Source organism: Eptatretus burgeri, chromosome 11, assembly GCF_056783735.1.
Source record: "Eptatretus burgeri isolate ZD-2024b chromosome 11, Ebu_testis_v1, whole genome shotgun sequence".
Lineage (NCBI taxonomy): Eukaryota > Metazoa > Chordata > Myxini > Myxiniformes > Myxinidae > Eptatretus > Eptatretus burgeri.
The window spans coordinates 4,136,216-4,158,542 of NC_140971.1; the positions used below are offsets into that span (position 1 = coordinate 4,136,216).

General features: G+C 45.5%; 1 protein-coding gene and 1 long non-coding RNA gene across 5 annotated transcripts in view; one reads left to right on the forward strand and one right to left on the reverse strand.

Annotated features, from left to right (window-relative positions):
* LOC147016339 (uncharacterized) overlaps window positions 1-22,327 on the forward strand; it is a 46,563-nt gene that overhangs the window by 1,429 nt on the left and 22,807 nt on the right. Inside the window, exons 2-7 of one of the 4 annotated variants that reach the window (XR_015049025.1) lie at window positions 9,999-10,067; window positions 10,235-10,387; window positions 10,532-10,715; window positions 15,019-15,195; window positions 15,556-15,642; window positions 15,767-15,810. Coding sequence is in view for 2 of the 4 variants with exons in the window: in XM_085844935.1 (XP_085701061.1) it covers window positions 9,999-10,067; window positions 10,235-10,387; window positions 10,532-10,715; window positions 15,019-15,171; window positions 15,556-15,642; window positions 15,767-15,795 (675 nt within the window). In the remaining 2 variants the exon portion in view is untranslated. Of the gene's footprint in view, window positions 1-9,998; window positions 10,068-10,234; window positions 10,388-10,531; window positions 10,716-15,018; window positions 15,196-15,555; window positions 15,643-15,766; window positions 15,843-22,327 lie in introns of those variants that run through there. The other 3 variants (XM_085844935.1, XR_015049026.1, XM_085844934.1) reach the window with 3 other exon arrangements.
* LOC147016340 (uncharacterized) lies at window positions 3,481-9,284 on the reverse strand. The gene is made up of 2 exons (XR_015049027.1): window positions 6,416-9,284; window positions 3,481-5,174 (listed from the first exon to the last, which is right to left on the reverse strand). It is a non-coding gene; the product is annotated as an uncharacterized LOC147016340 (long non-coding RNA).

Genomic DNA, 22,327 nt, shown 5'->3' on the forward strand with positions numbered 1-22,327 from the left:
TCGCGCGGTTCCGCTTTCGACGATGGGTGCTCGTCAAGTGGCTTAAGGTGTTGCGTGCTTGTCTGTGCACGTGTCACGTGGTACATCGGTTTGGGGTCTGCGCAAACGTTTTAACTTTTTTTTTTAACGTTAAAAAAAAAACTTTTTGGGAATGGATTAACAGGGGTAGAAAAGATCGAGGTTTTGGATGGGGGAAGATAAGAGGTGGTGGTGAACAGCTAGTTTGAAGACCTCGAGGGAAGGGTGGGATTGAACAGAGTGAGGGAGTTTATTCCAAAAGTGGGGGAAAAAAGAGGAATGAAAGAGTGAAGGTGAGCAGTGATTCGTGATTTTGGTAGTTTTACCAGAAGAGGGTTGTTGGCGGACCTTGAGCACCCTGTGGAAATATGGTGGGGACAAATCACAGAGAGCAGGGGGGGGGGCAGACCGGAGAGGAGACGGTGGAAGACAGAAAGACCACCGACCTGCCTGCGGTGAGAGGCCCAAAGACAGCCTCATCACGGGAGATACCAATGATCCAAAATGCCTTGGTTTCCACAGCGTGAATCCGAGAAAGGTGAGAGTCAGGAGCACCAGCCCAGAGGGGAGAGCAGTACTCCATCACGCTGTGGACGAAAACGTTTTCTTTGTCTGCATGCAAAGTTTCAAGCCACTAGGTTTTATGGTTTTGGAGTATCGAGGAGACACACACACACACACACACTGACATTTATTAGTGTAGATATAAATGTGTATCGTGGAGCACCACCTAGTGGTGGTGGTGGTGGTCGAGGATTGACAAGTCAGCTGTAGCGATGACTTGTATTTTGCACTGTGCAGGTCCCCAGAGAGTAAAGCTAACCTCCACTCATCAGGGAAGGCAGGGGAAGGGGGAGGGTTGGGTCTGGAGGGAGGAGGGTGGGAAGCGGAAGGGGTGAGGTTGGAGGAGACAGGTGTATGGGCAGGATGAGTGAGGGGAAGGGGCTAGAGGAGAGACCCGACGTTGCCCAGCAACGCTGGGTACCCCTGCTAGTAAGTAAATAAAAGTGGGTTGCGGGGTATTTCACGTACCAGGAATGAAAGTCCTCGAGTTCCCTTTGTTCAGCCTTGGTCGAACCATTGAATGTTTTGTGTGGTGAGTTCATGTCCAGCGAGTTTGAAACAATGTGGACCGGTGCTCGAGAGGAGGTCTCTCTGTGCAGACCTTCTTGAAAGATGTTTCTGTTCATTTGTTTTCGTTTGGTCCGCTGTGTACAAATCGCTCATCCAAAATTGTCCAAGTACTTGTCAAACTATTTTCTAATTACTCTTCCCTGCTGTAACTACCGTTGCCTCCCTTTTGACTCTTTTTTTTTTGACGTCGTACCAATGAGGTACATCTCCTTGTTTATTTACATCTCGATGTGGTAATATCTCCACGCTTTTTGAAAAAAACGGGGGTACATTGTAATTGGCTCTGTCAGTCTGTCCGCCACGCTATCTCTTCTGAAATAGTTAGTAGAATTTCACCAAACTTGGTAGTTATGATCACCACATGGCAATTAGAACATGCAAGAGCAGTATAATGTTTGGTCCCACTCACAAGGTGGGGTCAAAAGGTCAAGTACCAAAAATTCAATTGGGGGAACATTTTAAACATTTTAAATTAAACTTTGTATATGTGTTCAACATTAGGGGATGCATGCAATATGTAACAATTTTTTGGGATTTGAGCCCCGATTCATGCCTTGGCAGGTGAGGACTGAGGGTCACTGGGTCATTCCCGGTGGTGTTGAAACATTCCCGGTGATGTTGGGTCATTTCCGGTAAAGTTGGGTCATTCCTGGTGATGGGTCATTCCTGGCGATGGGTCATTCCCGGTGATGGTGGGTTATTCCCAGTGATGTTGGCTCATTCCCGGTGATGTTGGCTCATTCCCGGTGATGTTGGTGCATTTGCGGAGATGTTGGGTCATTCCTGGTGATGATGGCTCATTCCCGGTGATGTTGGCTAATTCCGGTGATGTTGGTTCATTCCCGGTGATATTGAGTCATTCCTGGTGATGTTGGGTCATTTCTGGTGATGTTGGCTCATTCCCGGTGATGTTGGCTCATTCCCGGTGATGTTGGTCATTCCCGGTGGAACTTTTTTTGCCATATTTCAGCTTTGCTTGAGGTGGGAAGCATGGGATTGTGATGGTGCACCATAGACTGAACTCTAGTTTACATTGTACTCGTGACAATCAACCACGTGACCTCCATTCTCTCTGCAGTGATGGCCGCTGACCTAAACAGCAGCCTGACCGATATCGACTGGCTGTTTAAGCCAATACAAATCGGCGAGGAGGCACGCGAAGGCACGGCCACCCAGGTGCAGACCCCCGTCGGGATGACACAACTCCAGAATTCCGGATCGTGGGAAGAGCCATGTCGGAACAACTCTGCAAGGCCACCTTATAGCTATAAGACTCTGATTTCCTGCGCCATAGTCTCATCCCCAGAAAAGAAACTATTGCTGAGAGATATCTACGCTTGGATCATGGAGAGGTTTCCTTACTACGTGGACGCACCGCCCGCCTGGAAGGTCAGGTCCCCGTCTCATGGATTTAAGGGTCATCCGCAGGTTTCAGCTTTGTCGGAGCGGCAGAGATGTTGACAAATATGAGACCGAGCATTTAACACTGAAGAGCCTCGGTGTACATAGATCACAGTAAATCTGAGAACGAACAGTTTATATGGAAAGTGGATCTCAATGTGCACCCACACACTCACTCATTGACACTCAATTACAATAGCCTCTCCCATCCCTTTGGGTTGATTACGATGTCGTCGTAGTGTGACGTCATCGTGGTGTGACCTCATGACAACACAATGACCCGGTAGAGAGTTTGGCAGTCATTTTGTAAAAGCTTTAACAGGGGTCAAACAAAGTCGGATGGATTGAGTGTCTTAACACGGAGTGGAGAAGCCTTGGATGTCGACTGACTGCGGGAAACATAAAATGGATGGGAGACTCGGGGAAGTCGAGGTTCGAGTTGGGACGTGGTGGTGGTGGTGATGTTGATTCACGGTGGTTGGTATGTGTGAGATGTAAAAATGTCGTCACGTCAATCACCCTTCATGTAAGGTATGAAGACATCGATGTGTACTTGAGAGAAAGCTGTTTATTATCCACCAAGGTACGTGCGCACGGAGCACGGCAAACACCAGGAATCATCAATTAAGTAACTTGAGGATGCTTGGAGGGCGCCGCCACTGTCTGAGACGGTCTTATCACCACCTTATGTACTCGGTTTTATCTTTGGACAAATTAAATGTTTATCTCCCAATTTGTCCTTGCAACCTAACCATTTGCAAGGCAGTTGGCTCATTTCATTACAAGAATGGTGAAACAGAAGTAGAGATAAGAGGAAATAACGGTTCACTCCCTCGCCCTGCTCGCACAGCGCTCCTCTGGATTAATCAAGGTTAATCACAATCATATTTTCTGCATACACTGTTCCAATTGTCCTTTCCCCCCCCCCCCCCCCAAAGCAGCCAGCCAAGAGTATAGTTTGATTAACACCAAGCCTGCAAAAACATATAATGACTTGGGAAGAAGCAAAGCGAATAGAAAAAGGTACGATTCCCGACATCTCCCTCCTATTGTCACATTAAGAAACAATGTTTTATTAAATCACAACCAAGCGTCTTCTTAATTCAGGCCAGCAGATGATCCAGCTCCGCGGTGCAGACAGACCGCTCCCTGGGAGGAGTTCCATCCTCTGGGGTAGCTCCAGATGGTCCCCATGGCGGTAGAAAGGCTCCACCTGCACCCTTCTCACCCGGGAAGAGTACCCGCCCCACAACGATGGAATCACATGCCAACCTTTCTGTTTAACAAATCTCTCAGTAAAAATCTTCATCCAAAAACTGGTCCAAACCCATGAGCATTTGGTGCACATCCATTTTCAGCTCCATTTTAACATTTTCGTCTTTCTCTTCAAGTGAGATATACAAATCATCAATCACAGGTATTCGGCGCATAGAAGTACACATATTACAGACAAGTGATGTATCGGGAGTAGGGGAAGAGAGGGGGGGGGTTGTACAAGTGGTCGTGGGGAACCGGGGAAAATTATCCCATTTATTGAAGTGTCCCTTTCCCCTTTTCTTGCTAATAGGGCCATCTCAGGTTCGGGTTTGGCTTCAGGCTTCTTGAGTGTTGTCTTCGGCTGCCATCCTGTAACACACTTTCGCAAGCCAGCCATAATGGCTGCTTTGATTACAGACAACATGATGAATATTCCAATCAATACGACCAATCCTGTCAATCGGAACCTGAGAATAGTCCCCCCCCCCAACCTCCAAACAATCCTTGCAACCATGTTCCGAACTTCCACCCTGGATTGTATTCATGATATTTTTCAGCTTCCTTCCTTATGTGCCCTGCTAGATCACGGAAATATACCATTTAATGATGTCTGGGGTTCCACAAGATTACTCATTCGTATCCTTGTCCCAATAATTTGTCCGTCAATGGTTACTTTTTCCTTCCCATATTTGGCGTAGTATTGGCAAGTTGTTAAGATATTGTGAAAAAATGTTTTTAGTGGATGTTCAGTTATCCCTTCATGTCGCACTATGCCTCGTTCAGGCGTACAGTGCCTGTGTCCCCTTCATCCCGTGTCACACGAGGTGCATAATTATATGGAAGGGTCCTATAAGTGTTTATCCCATACACACCTTTCTCATGCAATTAGTCCCAATGTTTACATTGTTCTGCCCTGCGTACCCTGTCACAACCCCTTTCCTTGTTTCCCTTACTGTCGACCTACCAAACATTCTGCTCTCTATGACATTCCCATAATGCCCTCACTATCAGTTATTGTCCATATTATCACGATTATGCACATGATAATCAAAAGTACTGCTACATCTGTCATAAGCCTCCAGTAACATTCTTCCCACTTTCAGATTTCCTTTCTTTCTCTTTATGACTTCCTGCATCCTCTTTTGTAGTGAGATGCGTGAGTCCATGATTGGCTTACCTTCTCACTTGACAGCTACGTGGGTAACCAGTAATACCTGGTGGGGTCCGGTCCAACGTGTCATCAGGATGTTCCTCCGCGTGAACACCTTGTTGTTCACTCAGTCGCCGGGCTGGATGCCGTGGTGTTCCTCCGCAGCCGGGTCTGGTCACCCTTGTTTGACTTACGAGTCAAATTCTTTCACAATCTTTATTAGAGCAGCACAAAAGTAAATCTTCATGTAAATAGGTCCCTATATTTTATAGACATTTTACCAATATTATAATCTAGTGTTGGCTTAGCACTTAGAGTGGTGACTTGAGATCCTAGAGTCCTGAGCTCAAATCCCATTGACCACTGAATGAACCCCAGAGGGCCGACTCAGCCTGTCACTCCTCGAAGACTGGCAAAAATGAACATCAGTACACTGGCAATTGGGGCACCGCATCAGCGGCACAGTCGTGCCCCAACCAATGTTGCAACCAACACCCGAAAAGGCAGCACACCTTCTACATCCACCTTTTGCTCGTATGGCCACTTTTGTGAGCCAGACGAGCAAGCACCTTTTTTCTCTTACTCCCCCACAACCCACCCAATATATCTAAATCCCATTCTGCTCATGCATATGTATTATGTAGATGGTTAGAAGTTCAGCTGCAACTTTTTAATGGGCTTGTAAATTAGTGTGGCAGCAGTATTAATCTTGGTGTAATTATGGTGACCAAATACCTTCTGATGAAGGTACTATTGCCCAACCCTCCTGCTGTTTGTATATCGATAGATCTGAGATGTTGGCCAAGCCACCTCATACAATGACTGCTACTAACAGTTTGAAAGTGAATACCCTATACAAATCCATCCATCCATCCATCCATCAACCTTCAAACCCTCTCTGCTGTCCATCCTTTGAAAAAGTCCTTGCACTTGCCCACAGCAAAACGCTGCACATTCCATCCGACTCACTCTGACCATCTAAGCACTTGCGTAAACCCACTTTAAATAAAATCCGTTCCTTGCTCAAAACAAATAAATACAGTTTAAACAGGTGTACAAAAATTGTCAAATCACCTGTCAAATCTCGCTAAAACAGCTTTTATGGTCTATCATTGTGACGATAAATAAAATTGTCCGATTAAATCGAATGAATTTACCCTGACAGGTAGAGGCCCATATAAAGACAAGACATGTCTTTCTGTGCGTTTCCCGCATAGAAAGCTATGTGATGAATTTCAACGCATGAGGAGGCAATTAGGCCCATCAATCGTGTATAATCATGGCAACATCGGGGTACTCCACATGCTCACCACCTATATCCTTCGTCCCTTGACTGTCCATCCCGAATCCCTCAATCCTCCGTGCTTCAGTCCCGCGTCCCTCCCGACCAGGTCCCTCCACAACGAGCATATTTTCCATTCCACAATCGCTCTCCCTGTATCCCGCATCGCTCACCATCCAAAACTGTTGTCCAATGTCAGTCAAATTGTAACAGCATCGCCCTCAACGCCATTCCTCGACAAGCAAAAGAACTCCTGAACTTCCAGGAATTCCAAAAGCCTGTATTGGAAGCCGCGGAATAGGTTTGGAGGAGGAAGTACGGTGCACGGAGAGCACGACTCTTCACAGGTACTGCGGGCGCGATGACATGAAAACGCGTTTTAAAATAACAACTGATGTTGACGTCAGAAGATAAATGTAAATTTAGATTTCGACGTAAATGAAGATGCAATGAATTTTTTCCCACCTGAATCGATCAAAGGGTCACACTGGATTGTTTGCCATTGCCTTTCCCAGCGGTAGTTTTGGCAAGAATTTCTCTTTCACATTTACAGACTAATGAAGACGGCACGCCTGGTTCAACGTCCATCCGAGGGATAATTGATTGATCACTCACAACTCCTTTACAAACCACTTCAAAATCATTCCAAAATCATTCTCAGCTCATTCACATTAACTCATTCCTCATTCAAAAACATGCAATAGTACAAACTGCCACAGCCAAACTAACCATTCACATTGATGCCATAATATCTTTGTTATGCTCAAAGAATTGTCGTTTTCACCATTGATTACGGTGCACAAAATCTAATAAATAAAAATCAACCAATTCCCTGAGCTTCAACCGTTTTCCCCAACACACATTGCCAGCACAATCCTTACCTGGGATCTCAAGATATATAGACTTGTACGGCCGCCCACACGACGGGTTAAACAGCTGATTTTGTGTAGCTGGCTGAGATATCCCCAGCGGTTGGTATGCCGGGTTTTGAGGTGTTAATGGTACTTCCCCGGTATTGGAGCACTCCTTCCCCGGCGCTGCAGACCCCGGGGCAGTTGGGCACCCCTGCCCCGATGTTGCCCACACCGGGGCAGTTGGTGAGCAATGTTCTGTTATTTGGCTCGGTGCCGGTGCTGATGCAGCCGCATCCTTAATTCGCCGCTTCGCACCTTTGAGTTGACTCTGAAGCATAAGCACTCTACCTGCCAGTGTTTGTTGCTTGGCTGTGCTTGATCTTTTAATTGCCTCCTCCTGCCATATTCTGAACGACAGCCAGTTTACTGGCATTTCCTTCATGGGCAGTTTTTGGCGTCTCATCAACTCTTCCTGCAGATTCTGCACTACCGGCAGGTCAAACGACCCGCTATCTGGCCACGGTAAGTCATCCTTAAGCGTCCATTTCGCCCAGCAATCATTTTGTTCCACCGCTACCATCCCATGTAACTTAAACATTTGGTAAGCTGGTGTATCCCGAGGGGGTTCGTTCCCCTCCTCTCGTTTTCCAGATTTGTTTCCCATTGCTATTGCTGAACCCCTCCTGAAGTTGTTTTCGGGTCCGACTAGGCAGCCTTATCCATATGCCCTCGGGCCCTCAAACTCCCCATTCAGGACCTTAGGTTACCTACCCCGTGATAAACAATAAACAGTTCTCTCTCCAAACATTTATCTTTACCGGTTCTTTTGGGCGAGGACAAGGGCAGAGGCAGGGATGAGCGAAACCTGGGTGGGAAAGAGAGTATCTAATTTATAAACTCCCCAGCACAAAGGTTTACCTTATTCAAATTGGTCACCGGTGCTGGCTTTCTCTCTTTGATCACCAAAGGTTCATCCCCACCTCCGCTTCCACTTGTCTCAGCCCCCTGCTTCGCTGCGCCAATTGTCATCACGTCAATCACCCTTCATGTAAGGTATGAGACATCGATGTGTACTTGAGAGAAAGCTGTTTATTATCCACCAAGGTACGTGCGCACGGAGCACGGCAAACACCAGGAATCATCATTTAAGTAACTTGAGGATGCTCGGAGGGCGCCGTCACTGTCCGAGAAGGTTTTATCACCACCTTATGTACTCGGTTTTATCTTTGGACAAATGTTTATCTTACAATTTGTCCTTTCAACCTAACCATCTGCAAGGCAGTTGGCTCATTTCATTACAAGAATGGTGAAACAGAAGTAGACAAGAGGAAATAACGGTTCACTCCCGAGCCCCGCTCCCACAGCGCTCCTCTAGATTACTCAAGGTTAATCACAATCATATTTTCTGCATACACTGTTCCAATTGTCCCTTTTCCCCAAGCAGCCAGCCAAGAGTATAGTTTGATTAACACCAAGCCTGCAAAAAACATATCATGACTTGCGAAGAAGCAAAGCTGATAGAAAAAGGTACGATTCCCGACAAAAACAATCGGTGGATTTAATTATTTCATTTTATTACTACCCCGATCAAGATGAGCAGGGCAGTCTCGAGGTATGCACACTCCCCTGTGAGCTGTCTAGCCTGGGTTCGAATCCTGGTGTTTCAGATACAGAGCCAGGCGTCGATATGTGCGCTGTCCCTCGGATAGACGTTAGGCCTCAGAAGCCGTCTGCCAGCTTTAGTCGGTGGAAGTTAAAGATCCCCCCCCCCCCCTTTGGTGTCCTTCATGAAGAGTAGATGAGCGATCTCCGGCTCCCTGAAAAAATTACAAATTCCTCCTCAAATCATCTCTGGGTAGTCGAATGTCGGGCCTGATCAGCTGGTTCATGAAAGTCTTGGGTCAAAAAAAAAAAAAACCTTCCCAGCTGACCCAGCAAGGTCGTTAATTTGGGCCGTTAAATCGGTTATAGTCTTGACTAGACGACCCGTGAACCCGTTGTGTTCCCGTTGTGACAGCGGTTGATAAAAAAAAATAGATAGCTCCAGCGAACTATACCGCTGAGGTTGTTTGCATTAATCAAATCCTCCCGAAGAGTACTTGACTGAATCGGGAATTGATTTTTAAAATAATTTTTTCGTTGCCCGATTTGAATGAAACTTGATACTGCACACCGCAGGAGAATGGTGAGTAAGGTCGCCAAAAATGTTTGCCCTATCCTGTACCGTTTTGGCTGTATTTCAGGAACATACATACATATATTACTCAAACTCTCATCTTGTGTGTGTGTGTGTATGTATGTATGTATGTATGTATATATATATATATATATATATATATATATATATATATATATATATATATATATACTCAACGACCCGTGAACCCATTGGGTTCCCGTTGTGACAGCGGTTGATATAAAAATCATTTCCAAAAAAAAAACAACAACAAAAACAGATAGCTCCAGCGAACTGTACCGCTCAGGTTGTTTCCATTGATCAAATCCTCCCGAAGAATACTTGACTGAATCGGGAATTGATTTTTAAATAATTTTTTCGTTGCCCGATATGAACGAAACTTGATACTGCACACCGCAGGCGAATGGTGAGTAAGGTGGGCCAAAAAATTTTGCGCTACCTCGTACCGTTTTGGCTGTATTTCAGGAACATACATACATACAAGATGAGAGTTTTCGTAATGTATAGATAGAGATAAATAGATTGTTGTATCGATAATTAAATTTGTATGAACCGAGCAAAGCGATCTGTGCAGGATATATGATCACTACGTTGTGTGAAGTTGGTATGTATAGTCGATGCGAGTGACGTAGTAATGAAATGATCAAACATCCCTGACCTTGAGTTCACAATTTGCAGGGAATAATGCCTTGTTTGTCCCAACAGAATTCCATCAGGCACAACTTGACACTCTGCTTTCGCAAAGTTCGCCGCCGCAGAGATGATCCGGGACAGGTAACCGTGCGTGTGTCCTTTGGAAGGTTAAAGTGAAACATAGATCGTCTGTGTGTGTGAGAATGAAGACACACTCGTACACGTTCCACCTTGACTCCATCGGTCCTCATTGGACGTGTGAGCTCTCACCTTCGACGCGTCGTGATCTCACCTTCTCCTCCATGCAGGGTTTCTATTGGGCAATGCGGGGGGACGTGGATCGGACCCATCCGAGAAAAGGGAAAAAACAAACGAACGCGCCTCGAGGTTTGAGAATGGGCGATAAAGTCAAAATGGCTCAATATTCCTCCGTTGTTGCACGCCCTCGTCCCCGTGACCGGGTGAGTAGGGTCCACGACGATGTAACACCCGACCCGACACCGCAGCACGATATGATGTGTACCATTTAATTGCGACACGTGACTCTCTCTCACCTGCCCTCTAGCCCCCTAACCTGCTTCCCAACACCCTTCCCCGGTAACTAGGTTACCCCGCATTGTGACGATGCAGTTGGTGCGCCGACGGTGCATGAGAAAGGCAAAGCATGTGAAGATTTTAATCGAGGGCCGGAGGATATCTGTGGTTACGCTGAAGAAACCGTCAGGTACGAGGAGCTCAAGACCTCCCTCTGCACCTCAAATAGCTCCACACTCGACACAAGTGGGAAAGGTGAGACGAACCAACTCCTGGTGTGGCTAAGCTTGTTTGTCCATCGTTTGTTTGTATCGACTTCATGTCTACCCCGGAGGAAGAAGGAAGCGGTGGCATTTTAACCTCCGCCCCTGAAGGTGAAGGAGGTTATGTTTTCTCCCCTTTCTGTCTGTCTGTTTGTTTGTTTGTTTGTTTGTTTGTCTGTGTGCAGGATATCTCAAAAAGTTTTGAACGGATCCAGATGACATTTGGTGGACATGTTGGGTGTGTGACACACACACACACACACACACACACACACACACACACACACACACACACACACACACACACACACACACACACACACACACACACACACACACACACACACACACACACACACACACACACACACACACACACACACACACACACACACACACACACACACACACACACCCAAGCCTGGTGTTGGCGCAGTGGTAAGGGCAGTGGCTTGGGACCCAAGAGGTCCTGAGTTCAAGCCCCGTTGGGACACTGAATTAATATATGTATGTATATGTATATGTATATATATATATATATATATATAAATATATATATATAATGTATATATATATATATGTATCTATATATATATATATATAAATATATATAAACCAAGTCGAAAACACCAGGGGGTTGACTCAGCCTGCCATCCTTCCGAGGTCGGCGAAATGAGCACCAGTTGTACTGGGCCCGGTGTATGCCCCGGTTAGAATAGTTGTACTTATCCCTGTGTGTCGTAAGAGGCGACCAGGGTTGCGTCAGGAAGGGCATCCGGCGTAAAAACCTATGCCAAATCATTATGCGGACAACAAAACGAATTTTCATACCGGATCGGTCGAGGCCCGGGTTACCAACGACCGCCACCGGTACCGGTGGTCAGCAGGGTACCAGTGGAAATTGTGCTACTGCTGGGCGAAGGAGGAGAAGGAGACGGGGAAGGCGAGTCCGGAGGCAGTGGGAGAGGGGGAAGGGTAGATATGTGGAGGTGACAGTTGGAACTCTGAATGTTGGGACGATGACTGGCAAAGGGCGAGAGTTGGCTGATATGATGGAGAGAAGAAAGGTGGACATACTGTGTGTACAAGAGACCAAGTGGATGGGGAGTAAGGCGAGGAGCATTGGAGGTGGTTTCAAACTGTTCTACCATGGTGTGGATGGGAGGAGAAATGGTGTCGGGATAATCCTGAAGGAAGATCATGTCAAGAGGGTATTGGAGGTGAGGAGGGTGTCTGACCGAGTGATGAGTGTGAAGTTGGAAATTGAAGGGGTGATGATGAATGTCATCAGTGCATATGCCCCACATATGGGGTGTGAGATGGAATACAAAGAAGATTTCTGGAGTGAGTTAGATGAAGTGGTGGAGAGTGTATCCAAGGATGAAAGAGTGGTGATTGGAGCAGATTTCAATGGACATGTTGGGGAAGGGAATAAAGAGGATGAGGAGGTGATGGGGAGGTACGGTCTCAACAAGAGAAATGTGGAAGGGCAAATGGTGGTAGAGTTTGCAAAAAGAATGGAAATGGCAGTGGTAAACACGTATTTCAAGAAGAAGGAGGAACACAGGGTGACATACAAGAGTGGAGGAAAGTGCACACAGGTGGATTACATCTTAAGTAGGAGATGCAACCTGAAAGAGATTAGTGACTGTAAGGTTGTGGCAGGGGAGAGTGTAGCTCGACAGCATCGATTGGTGGTCTGTAGGATGACTTTAGAGGTGAGGTTGAGGAAGAGAGTGAGGGCTGAACCAAGGACCAGATGGTGGAAGCTGAAGGAGGAAGACTGTTGCGTGAAATTTAGGGAGGAGGTGAGACAGGCGTTGGATGGTGGTAAAGATGGGTGGGATGATTGGGCAACGACAGCAGAAGTTGTGGGGGAGATAGCTAGGAAGGTACTTGGTGTGACATCTGGACAGAGGAAGGAAGATAAGGAGACTTGGTGGTGGAATGAGGAAGTACAGGAAAGTATAAGGAAGAAGGGGTTGGCGAAAAAGAAGTGGGATAGTCAGAGAGATGAAGAAAGTCGGCAGGAGTACAAGGAGTGGCGTCGAAAAGCCAAAAGAGAGGTGGCTAAGGCCAAGGAAAAGGCATATGACGAGCTGTATGAGAAGTTGGATACAAAAGAAGGGGAAAAGGATTTATACCGATTGGCAAGACAGAGGGACCAAGCTGGGAAGGATGTGCTGCAGGTTAGGGTGATAAAGGACGCAAATGGGAATGTGCTGACGAGCGAGGAGAGTGTGTTGAGAAGGTGGATGGAGTACTTTGAGGAGCTGATGAATGAAGAAAATGAGAGAGAGAGAAGGTTGGAAGAGGTGGAGATAGTGAATCTGGAAGTGGGGTGGATCAGTAAGGATGAAGTGAGGACTGCTATGAAGAAGATGAAAAGTGGAAAGGCGGTTGGCCCAGATGGTATACCAGTGGAGGCATGGAAGTGCTTAGGAGAGATGGCAGTGGGGTTGTTAACCAGATTGTTTAATAAAGTCTTGGAAAGTGAGAGGATGCCGGAGGAGTGGAGATTAAGTGTGCTGGTTCCGATTTTCAAGAATAAGGGTGATGTGCAGAGCTGTGGAAATTACAGAGGGATAAAGTTGTTAAGCCACACCATGAAGTTGTGGGAAAGAGTAGTGGAAGCTCGGTTGAGAGGAGAGGTGATGATCTGTGAGCAGCAATATGGGTTTATGCCAGGAAAGAGCACCACTGATGCGATGTTTGCTTTGAGAATGTTGATGGAGAAGTATAGGGAAGGCCAGAAAGAGTTACATTGTGTGTTTGTGGATTTAGAGAAAGCTTATGATAGGGTGCCAAGAGAGGAGTTGTGGTATTGTATGAGGAAGTCGGGAGTGTTGGAGAAGTATGTGAGGATCGTGCAGGATATGTATGAGGACAGTGTGACAGCGGTGAGGTGTGCGGTCGGAATGACGGACCGGTTTAAGGTTAAAGTGGGATTGCACCAAGGATCGACTCTGAGCCCTTTCCTGTTTGCAATGGTGATGGACAGGTTGACGGACGAGATCAGACTGGAGTCTCCATGGACCATGATGTTCGCGGATGACATCATGATCTGTAGGGAGAGTAGGGAGCAGGCTGAATCGAGCCTTGAGAGGTGGAGGTACGCACTGGAGAGAAGGGGAATGATAGTCAGTAGGAGTAAGACGGAGTACATGTGCGTAAATGAGAGGGAGGGTGGTGGTATGGTGCGGTTGCAAGAAGTTGAGGTGGGGAAGGTGGATTGGTTTAAATACTTGGGATCAACTGTCCAAAGTAACGGAGAGTGTGGGAGAGAAGTGAAAAAGAGAGTGCAGGCAGGATGGAGTGGGTGGAGAAGAGTTGCAGGAGTGATTTGTGACAGAAGGGTAGCTGCAAGAGTGAAGGGGAAAGTATACAAGACGGTAGTGAGACCAGCTATGTTGTATGGTTTGGAGGCGGTGGCACTAACAAAAGACAGGAAGCAGAGCTGGAGGTGGCAGAGTTAAAGATGCTGCGATTCTCGTTGGGAGTGACGAGGATGGATAGGATAAGAAATGAGTGTATTAGAGGGACAGCGCAGGTAGGACGGTTTGGAAACAAAGTGAGAGAGGCGAGATTGAGATGGTTTGGACATGTGCACAGGAGGGAAACTGAGTATATCGGGAGAAGGATGCTGAAGATGGAGCCGCCAGGCAGGAGGAGAAGAGGAAGGCCAAAGAAGAGGTTCATGGATGCGGTGAGGGCAAACATGCGGGTGGTTGGAGTGTCAATGGAAGATGTGGAGGATAGAGCGAAATGGAGACAGTTGGTCCGCTGTGGCGACCCCTAACGGGAGCAAGCCGAAAGAGGAAGAAGAAGAAGAAGAGTTGGGTGTGTGACACAGAATAATTGATTCGATTTTGGTGAAGATCCGGATGTGACGACTATAATTTTTTTTAAGTGATTCTTCACCATTGAGAGATGGGGCCAAAAATTATGTGTAGCACGACATCTCAAAAAGTTGTGTACGGATTCGGATGAAACTTGGTGGACAGGTTGGGTGTGCTCAAGGACGAATTGATTCGATTCGGATCTGGATACGAGAATTATTTAATTTTTTAAGTGATTCTTCACCATTGAGAGATGGGGCCAAAAACGGTATCGTACTGTATAATGTGATATTTCAAAAATGTATTGGGCCTGATATGTTCTCGTAGATCAGGTATTACGTGGTAGAGGTATGCGCTCTACCGAGTGCCCTTGTAGTTGCAAATGTGAATAGGTAGGTGAACCCTCACAAAGAGTTCCCTAAACATCCAAGGCTTTCCCTGGAATGTGTTCTTCAGAGGCTTTGCTGGTAGATCAGCTGGATATTCAGGATACCTTCTTCAGTGAAACACCGCGTGCTTGCTCGACCCCGGTGCCCAACAATTCGCCATTGTCATCAAATAGCAGCCAATCACAACCGGATGTGGGCTCACTGCAGTTGGAAAATGGTGGTACGTGACTATCCAGACACAAAGGTAGGATACGATTAGCATGTCACACGGATCCTCTTTTTCACCTGTCATCTCGGGCTCGCCGACGAGCTTGCACATCCATCACACGCTGGACCCGGACGCACGGAAACATCGTTGTGCTTTCACATTAATTACGTAGACATCAGGAGACGACATGGCACTTGGGATTTTAACCTGGAATCCCATCCATCATGAACTAAGTGCTCAGATGGGAACGCCAAACATGCATTGCAGGTGGTCGAGTTGTACCTGCTGCCCATGTAAACCAACATGTGAACATTTTATTTCTTATTTCGGGTTAGACGTAGTTTTGGCTTTAACAGGTGCTTCTCGCGTTCTGTCTTCCCTCCTTTCTCCTCCCAGAGTATTCTATCCATTGTTTCATGGACTTGGACGTTTATACGGACGGTGTTTCGTACTGGTGTAACCCGGACCTGCTCTCGGCTCACAGTAAGTTATTACCAACCTGTTGCTGCACTTTGGTTGGAAATGCTATTTTATTGTCTGTTCTAAATAACAGTTGTGCATTGGTGGATGTGCAGACAAACTGTAGACATTTTTTGTTTTAATATAGGAAAGCCCGAATCAGGGTTTCTGGATTGATTTGTGCTGCACTCGTCGATGTACTCGCTCCTTCCTGCAGCGAGAGGGTTTGTTTTCAGAATTATATAAATACATTTACAAAAGTACACTCTGTGACATCGTTTTACTTTTTAAATCACTATCAGGATATTGATAGGCATTGGACAAGTTCACATGGTATATGGGATTTTAACCTGGGATATGGGTAGCACGAGCCGGAAGTTTGCATGAGAACGCTGAACGGGCAAAGGGTTTGTACAAAACATCCGAAATTATACCTACTTTTGATAAGTTATAGTTCAGGAATATGTTGCTCATAATATCCATATGATATCTAACTACCCATGTGAAAAACCCAAGAAGGTGGGATCAGTTGGGGCCACGGAAGTTGTTGTTGTGGTTGTTGTATAGCACGGAGACAGCCGATCGATCTCAAAAGAGCGACCCAGAGATCCGCCACATCCAAGATGGTGTACCCACACATTCCTGAAGCCAGGGCCACGAGAGTAACAGAGAGACAGAGACGAGAGAGTGGGCCAGTCCATCGGGACTGATTGGTGCTGTGACCATGGCCATGCTGTCCAGACAAATCCAGGCAGCATGGAATAGTGTGGATTATTTGGCCCCTGACTTGTGGGCCCAGACCTAATAGGAGCCTGTAATTATTCCTTCAATTTGTTTTTTTTTCCATATTATGATTGTTTGTGATGATAAAACACCTGAGGCTGCTTTGTTTTGTGTCTCCCTCCAAGCCACTCAGGGTGATTCCCCAGTATGCCATTGCCATTGACAGTGACACCTTCCCTCGTAAAATATACCACTGTGAGTGTGGGAACGATTTACATCATCACAGTGGCAGTGATGACATGAATGAACACAGCAGTGTTGGCCACACCCCATCCGGATGAAGTGTGTTCAACAAATCTGCATGTAGGAATAAATAACAAACACCCCAATTTCCCTTAAACACGGCATGTGTTTCTGATGACGAAAATATGAAAAACTCTGTATAGGTTGTTAAAAAAACAACATTGAAGGAGGCCCTACACTTAGTATTTCCGGCCTCTCGGCGGCCCTGGGTATAACTACTATGAAGAGGCATCCCTGATAGTTGCTGTACTATGGAAGTAGTTCTAGCCGTGGAGATGTGCTATTTAATGGAGATGTCCAATTTTCGAATTACAAAAGTGGGTAAATTTGTGACTACAAGTCAATCTTATTCTTCTTCAGATTAGCTGCGACGTCGCACCAGGAGGTAGACCATCATATCTGCGCTGTTTATGGGTTATATCGCGGGACGGTTTAACTCGATTGGCAAATAATTTTCAATTTTCCACAAATATGCTGAGTTGATGCGTCCTTGGTGGTTGTCGTAATCCAAACCGAGATGGCTTCATACAACACCAATGGCCGAAACACCTTAACTTTGCCAGAAATTGGACGAGGCTTGTCTGAAATAACCGAGTGTGGATTGGGCCGAGAAAATGTTTGCTTGTGTGCTCGGAGCATGTTATGGAACAACAGAGATGGCTCGATCTTGTGATTATCCACCACGATTGAGAGACGGTGCCATCCCCATTACTAAGTGGAAGAAACGGCTGTTGCTCGAAACTGTAACACCATCTCTACCCAGCTACCGGCACATACATGTACACGGGCGATTTGAGCGATGAATCAAACACCTGTTGCCATTGCCCGGCAGTTATCATAAGAGCACCGGAAAAAATAATTATCTATTATCAACATAAATTTCTACAAAAAAAAATGAACCACCATCTGTAGTGGAGAGAGTTTGTATACATCATCTACTACTCCGAGAGGATTTGACCAAGGACGCTAAATCTTTCAGGGTCCCTCCTCCCTTCACCCCTCTGCCCCCACCACCACCACTCCCCTCCACAATCCCTCATTACCCATCATCATCACAATACCCACCATCATCCCTCACCCATCAACAATCACCCTCACAATACCCACCACCCCCCCCCATCCCCCCCACAATACCCACCAACATCCCACACCCTCCCCCCTCCTCCATCGTCCTTTGCCCCCGTCCACAATCCCCCATACACTGGGAAGGTACATCGACACCTCACGGACATGACAGTGGGACACGACATGGACACAAATGGCGTCCCGGGAAAGTATGAAATGGGATGATCCCATAACATACAAGACACCTGATCAGCCTATGATGGTGGAACAAAGTATTTGTCACCCATTTTGTCCACGGTGTCCTTGTGTGCCTGGGCAATGTCCGTGCTGTTGAGCGATGATGGGTTTTCTGCTCAAGTAATTTATAAACCAATTTATCAATTAATCCCAAATCCCTCCCTTATAAACCGTCAAACCCTACCTATCATCACACCCTACCCTACCGAGAACGAATATCAAACCCTACTGAGTTGAGTTAACATGCAACTGACATTTTGATCTTTTTAACACTTCCATCTTCACTTTCACCTTCTTCCTCTAAATCCCTCGCACAATGCTCAAAACGATTCGGCTCCACAATTCCCCTGAAAGCGTTTCCATCCATTGACTTCCGGTTCTGGGTTTGGAGTGTCGGCAGGTCTCCTTCAGGGCTCTCTGCTGACGATCTCAAAGTGAAGTTTCCGGTTGTTAACAGTCCCGTTTTAACTGTTTATTTTCTCACCTACATGTTACTGTGTGTTCCTAGTTCGGTTTTGTTTCAAAAATCATGCTATTTTGTGAGATTTCATCGACCTTGTCTTACCGGGTGCTTGAGGCCTACCATTGAGGCTTGAGGCCTACCCTTTGTTTCTCCTCAGTGTACGATCATGTTTATTTGTTTTTTCCCCATCACCTTCAATTTATATCTTCCCCACTTTCCTAACGTCCTCCATCCCTCCCACTAATCACTATTTCTTATCTTAACCCCCCCCCAAAAAACCGTCCTTTCTCCTTGCACACTCACGAGTCTCGATTCTTCTTCTTCTTCTTCATCATCCTCTTCTTCCTTCTCCTCTTCTTCTTCTTCCTCCTCCTCTTCTTCTTCTTCCTCAATTTTTTCTACAACACTTCCATGACCGAATCTGTTGAAAACTCTCTCAAACATTAATAATAATAATAATAAAAACGATCTCTTATAATGCTTCATCTTCCTCTTTCACACGTGTGGTACTCTACTGTATCATAATGCACTACTCTTCTGCTATTTTAACAGACTTCTCTCAATTCGACCTCTCGTTCATACCTTGCCTAAAAAATCCAACTGTTACAGCGTTTCTTCTCTCCATTCTCTGAATTCGCCTTTATTGCATCCATCAAGAAATGTGTTAAATTGCATCTGACCTAAAACTTAAAAAAAAAAAAACAGTTTGCTATGAATGTTCACTTTCCATTAACCATTCTTTTTTTCCAACTTCTGTGCCAACTCACCCCTCTCACCCCTCACTCTCAAAGCAACCATCCCACTCTTCTTCCTCCAAGCCTTCCTCTCACCTCTCTCAAAAACTCCCCCCTCACCTTTCTCCCACCATTCATTATCCATCCAAGCCCTCCTCTTTCAAATTCCCTGCTTTCCGTCCTGAAAGTCCTGTAATGTCCATCTTGTTTAGCCCTGTGTTCCCCGTCCCATCCCTTTCCCTTCCACAGATCTCCTAATGTCTCTGTTCCCCATTGTTTTGTCCTTCCCACTCCCGCCCCTCTTGTCTCATGCCTCCCTTGCTGTGCGTTGTGTGTTAGCTCTCACATGAGCCTCGACAAGGTATACAAAAAATATAAAGAATAAAAATAAAATCACTAATTTTGTCTTCAATAGTTTCTTCAAAATCCCACTGATCAGTTTCAACATTCTGAGAACCATCAGTTTTGTCAATGACGGTGGAATTAGTATCGGAATCAGAGCTCGACATGCCCTGTTTCTCGATGTAAAACCGCCATTTGGATCAAGGTGAGATCATGGTGTGACATCACAGGCGAAATCGAAAATCGACACCAAGTAAGTCTTGGGCTTTTTCGACACTTTGTGATTGGCAAAATGTTTTTTTTTTTAATTCTCCCTTCAAATTAGACCGTGACTAATAATTCTCAATGGTTTTTAGGAAAAAAAAACTTGCGTTTGGGCTCCCCTTTCAGATCCTCAGCCACTTACCTATAGCTTCTAGGCCCTTACTTAGAGTGGCTTTCTGCCTTGTTTGGGGCAATTTTCATTTAAAAAAGGACATTTGCTTTCAGAGAGAACTTCCTGTCCAAAAGCCTCCTTTCCCTCAATAACTCTCAATGACCAAGACTTAAAAAGACTCCAGAATACATCGCTAAAGTCCCACATCGGGAGATAACTAAAACACCAAATTGTACTTCTTCTGATTCTTCCCCTCTAAAAACAATGTAAAACGTTAGCCCGACCTACCTCAATAACTGCTGAATCCATGATGGTGATTCCAACGCGAGGAAGTTACTTTGTCTCTGGGCTAGTGCACGCAACCCAGAATTTAAAAATATATAAAATATTAATTGTTTTATTACGTAAAGAAATCTAACGTAAAGGTGGACTCAACCAAACCAGGTGAGGATCAGGAAGGGATGGGGGTTGGGGGGGGTGGTTGAGAGATTAGACCCTTTATTAGAAGGTTTATTAGAAGATTAGACCCTTTATTAGATTAGAAGGACAATGCCTTATACCTTAAATACTATTGGAACACACCCTTTCGACCAGCGTTTCTCAACCTTTTTGTCCCACGCCCCGCTTTGATTTTCAAAAAAATCATATGCCCCACCATGATTGGAGACATCACAGTATATAATACAATATGTATTCAAAAGGCTTTATTAAAACTTTATTGCAAATTGTATTCAATTGCTACTCACTTCAATGGGAGCCCTGCCCTTGACGCTGGTTGCAGATTTGTTTCATTCGAGGAACCAATTTTGTCAGTTTCAGCCTTAAATCACCATGTTTCGTGATTTCCAGTCGATTTTTCTTCGCTTTCTCTCTCTCTTTCTCTCGAAAGCGATCTTATATTAATTCATTAATTCTGAATCCTCATGCCCCACCAAAATATTGCCGCGCCCCACCATGAGAAACACTGCTTTAGACCTTTAGACCAACTAGAACCCTTTAGTCGCACACCACGCAAACATATACTGTATACGGTCTTCTTGCAAAGCACAGACAATACATTTTTCAGCAAGTAATGCACAAACTTGACCGACCCAGGGGGTGGGTCAACGACTTAGGAATGCTAGTCATGACAAAGGTCAACGAGTTTGGAATGATGCTTGCATAATCATGTGAAAATTGATGAAATAAAAGACTGAAGACCAGTTGCAATTATTGCAGATTGCCATTTCACAAACGAATTAAAAAAATGAAAACAGCAATTGAACACCACCAACTGGCAGGACGAGTGGTGGTAAAACATAATACCAAACTGAAGGCATAATACTGAGAACCTTCACAATACTATACTGAGAGGTTTCAGAACACAACAGAGTCTGCAGAGAAGTTGACAGTGAACTTGTACATGTTATATTATGCAAGAGAAGCATAGATTTTCTCAAAAGGTAATCATATGTGTTTGTGGTTTATATTTCTTACTTCCCGTAGAGGTGCCCCACAAAATTCCGCGATAAAGTATTTATACAGGGTGTCACAAAAAAATATCCAACTTTTCATCTCCAAAGAGGATGGTCATAACCTATATTTTTAAAAAAGATATATGGCTGGATAGAAAGCTGAAAGGTTAAAGTTTATTGTACCAATTGTTAAAATTGCCACCAAAATTTAAATTTTGGTATAGAATCGTCGTTTTCTTTTAGACCACATGTTCGACGTAGGCTCCACGTTGTCCGATCACTGCCTGCAAACACGTTGTCATGTTCTCCATCACTTTGGGAAACGTTTCCTGAGGAATGTTCTGGATTTCTCGGTGGATGTTTTCCTTCAGCTGATCAAGAGTCTGAGACCTAGGGTTTCCATAGATCCTGTCCTTGAGATACCCCCACAAGAAGAAGTCTGGAGGAGTAAGGTCAGGGGAATATGGTGGCCACTCAACGTCTTCGTAGAGGGAGATAAACTGGCCCTCAAAATGTTGGTTGAGAAAACGCCTTGTTTCCCTGGCTGTATGGGGCGGTGCCCCATCCTGCTGGAACCACTGGGTTCTCATCTGGATCAGGTTGTTTCTCCTACGGGCCTGAGTACGTAGCTCAGGCAGATAGAATTCCTGAATCATTTCGCGATAGTTCCTCTGGTTTACCGTGCAAGTGCGTCCCTGGTCATCTTCAAAGAAGTATGGACCAATTATCCCATACCAACCAACCGCCACCCACATGGTGACTTTGAGAACAGATCGAGGCACCAGTTCAGTTGATGCATTACCAGGATTTTCAGTTCCCCAATACCGAAAGTTTTGCTTGTTTACCTCCCTGGATAAGTGAGCATGACATTCGTCCGTCATGTGAAGTTTTTTTGAGGAAGTCTGCATCTTCCTCCAACTTTCCAGTGAACCAATTTGCAAAATTTAGTCGTTTGCGTTTCTGTTGATCAGTAAGCACCGTTTCCATTTGAATTTTATATGGAAAGGCATGA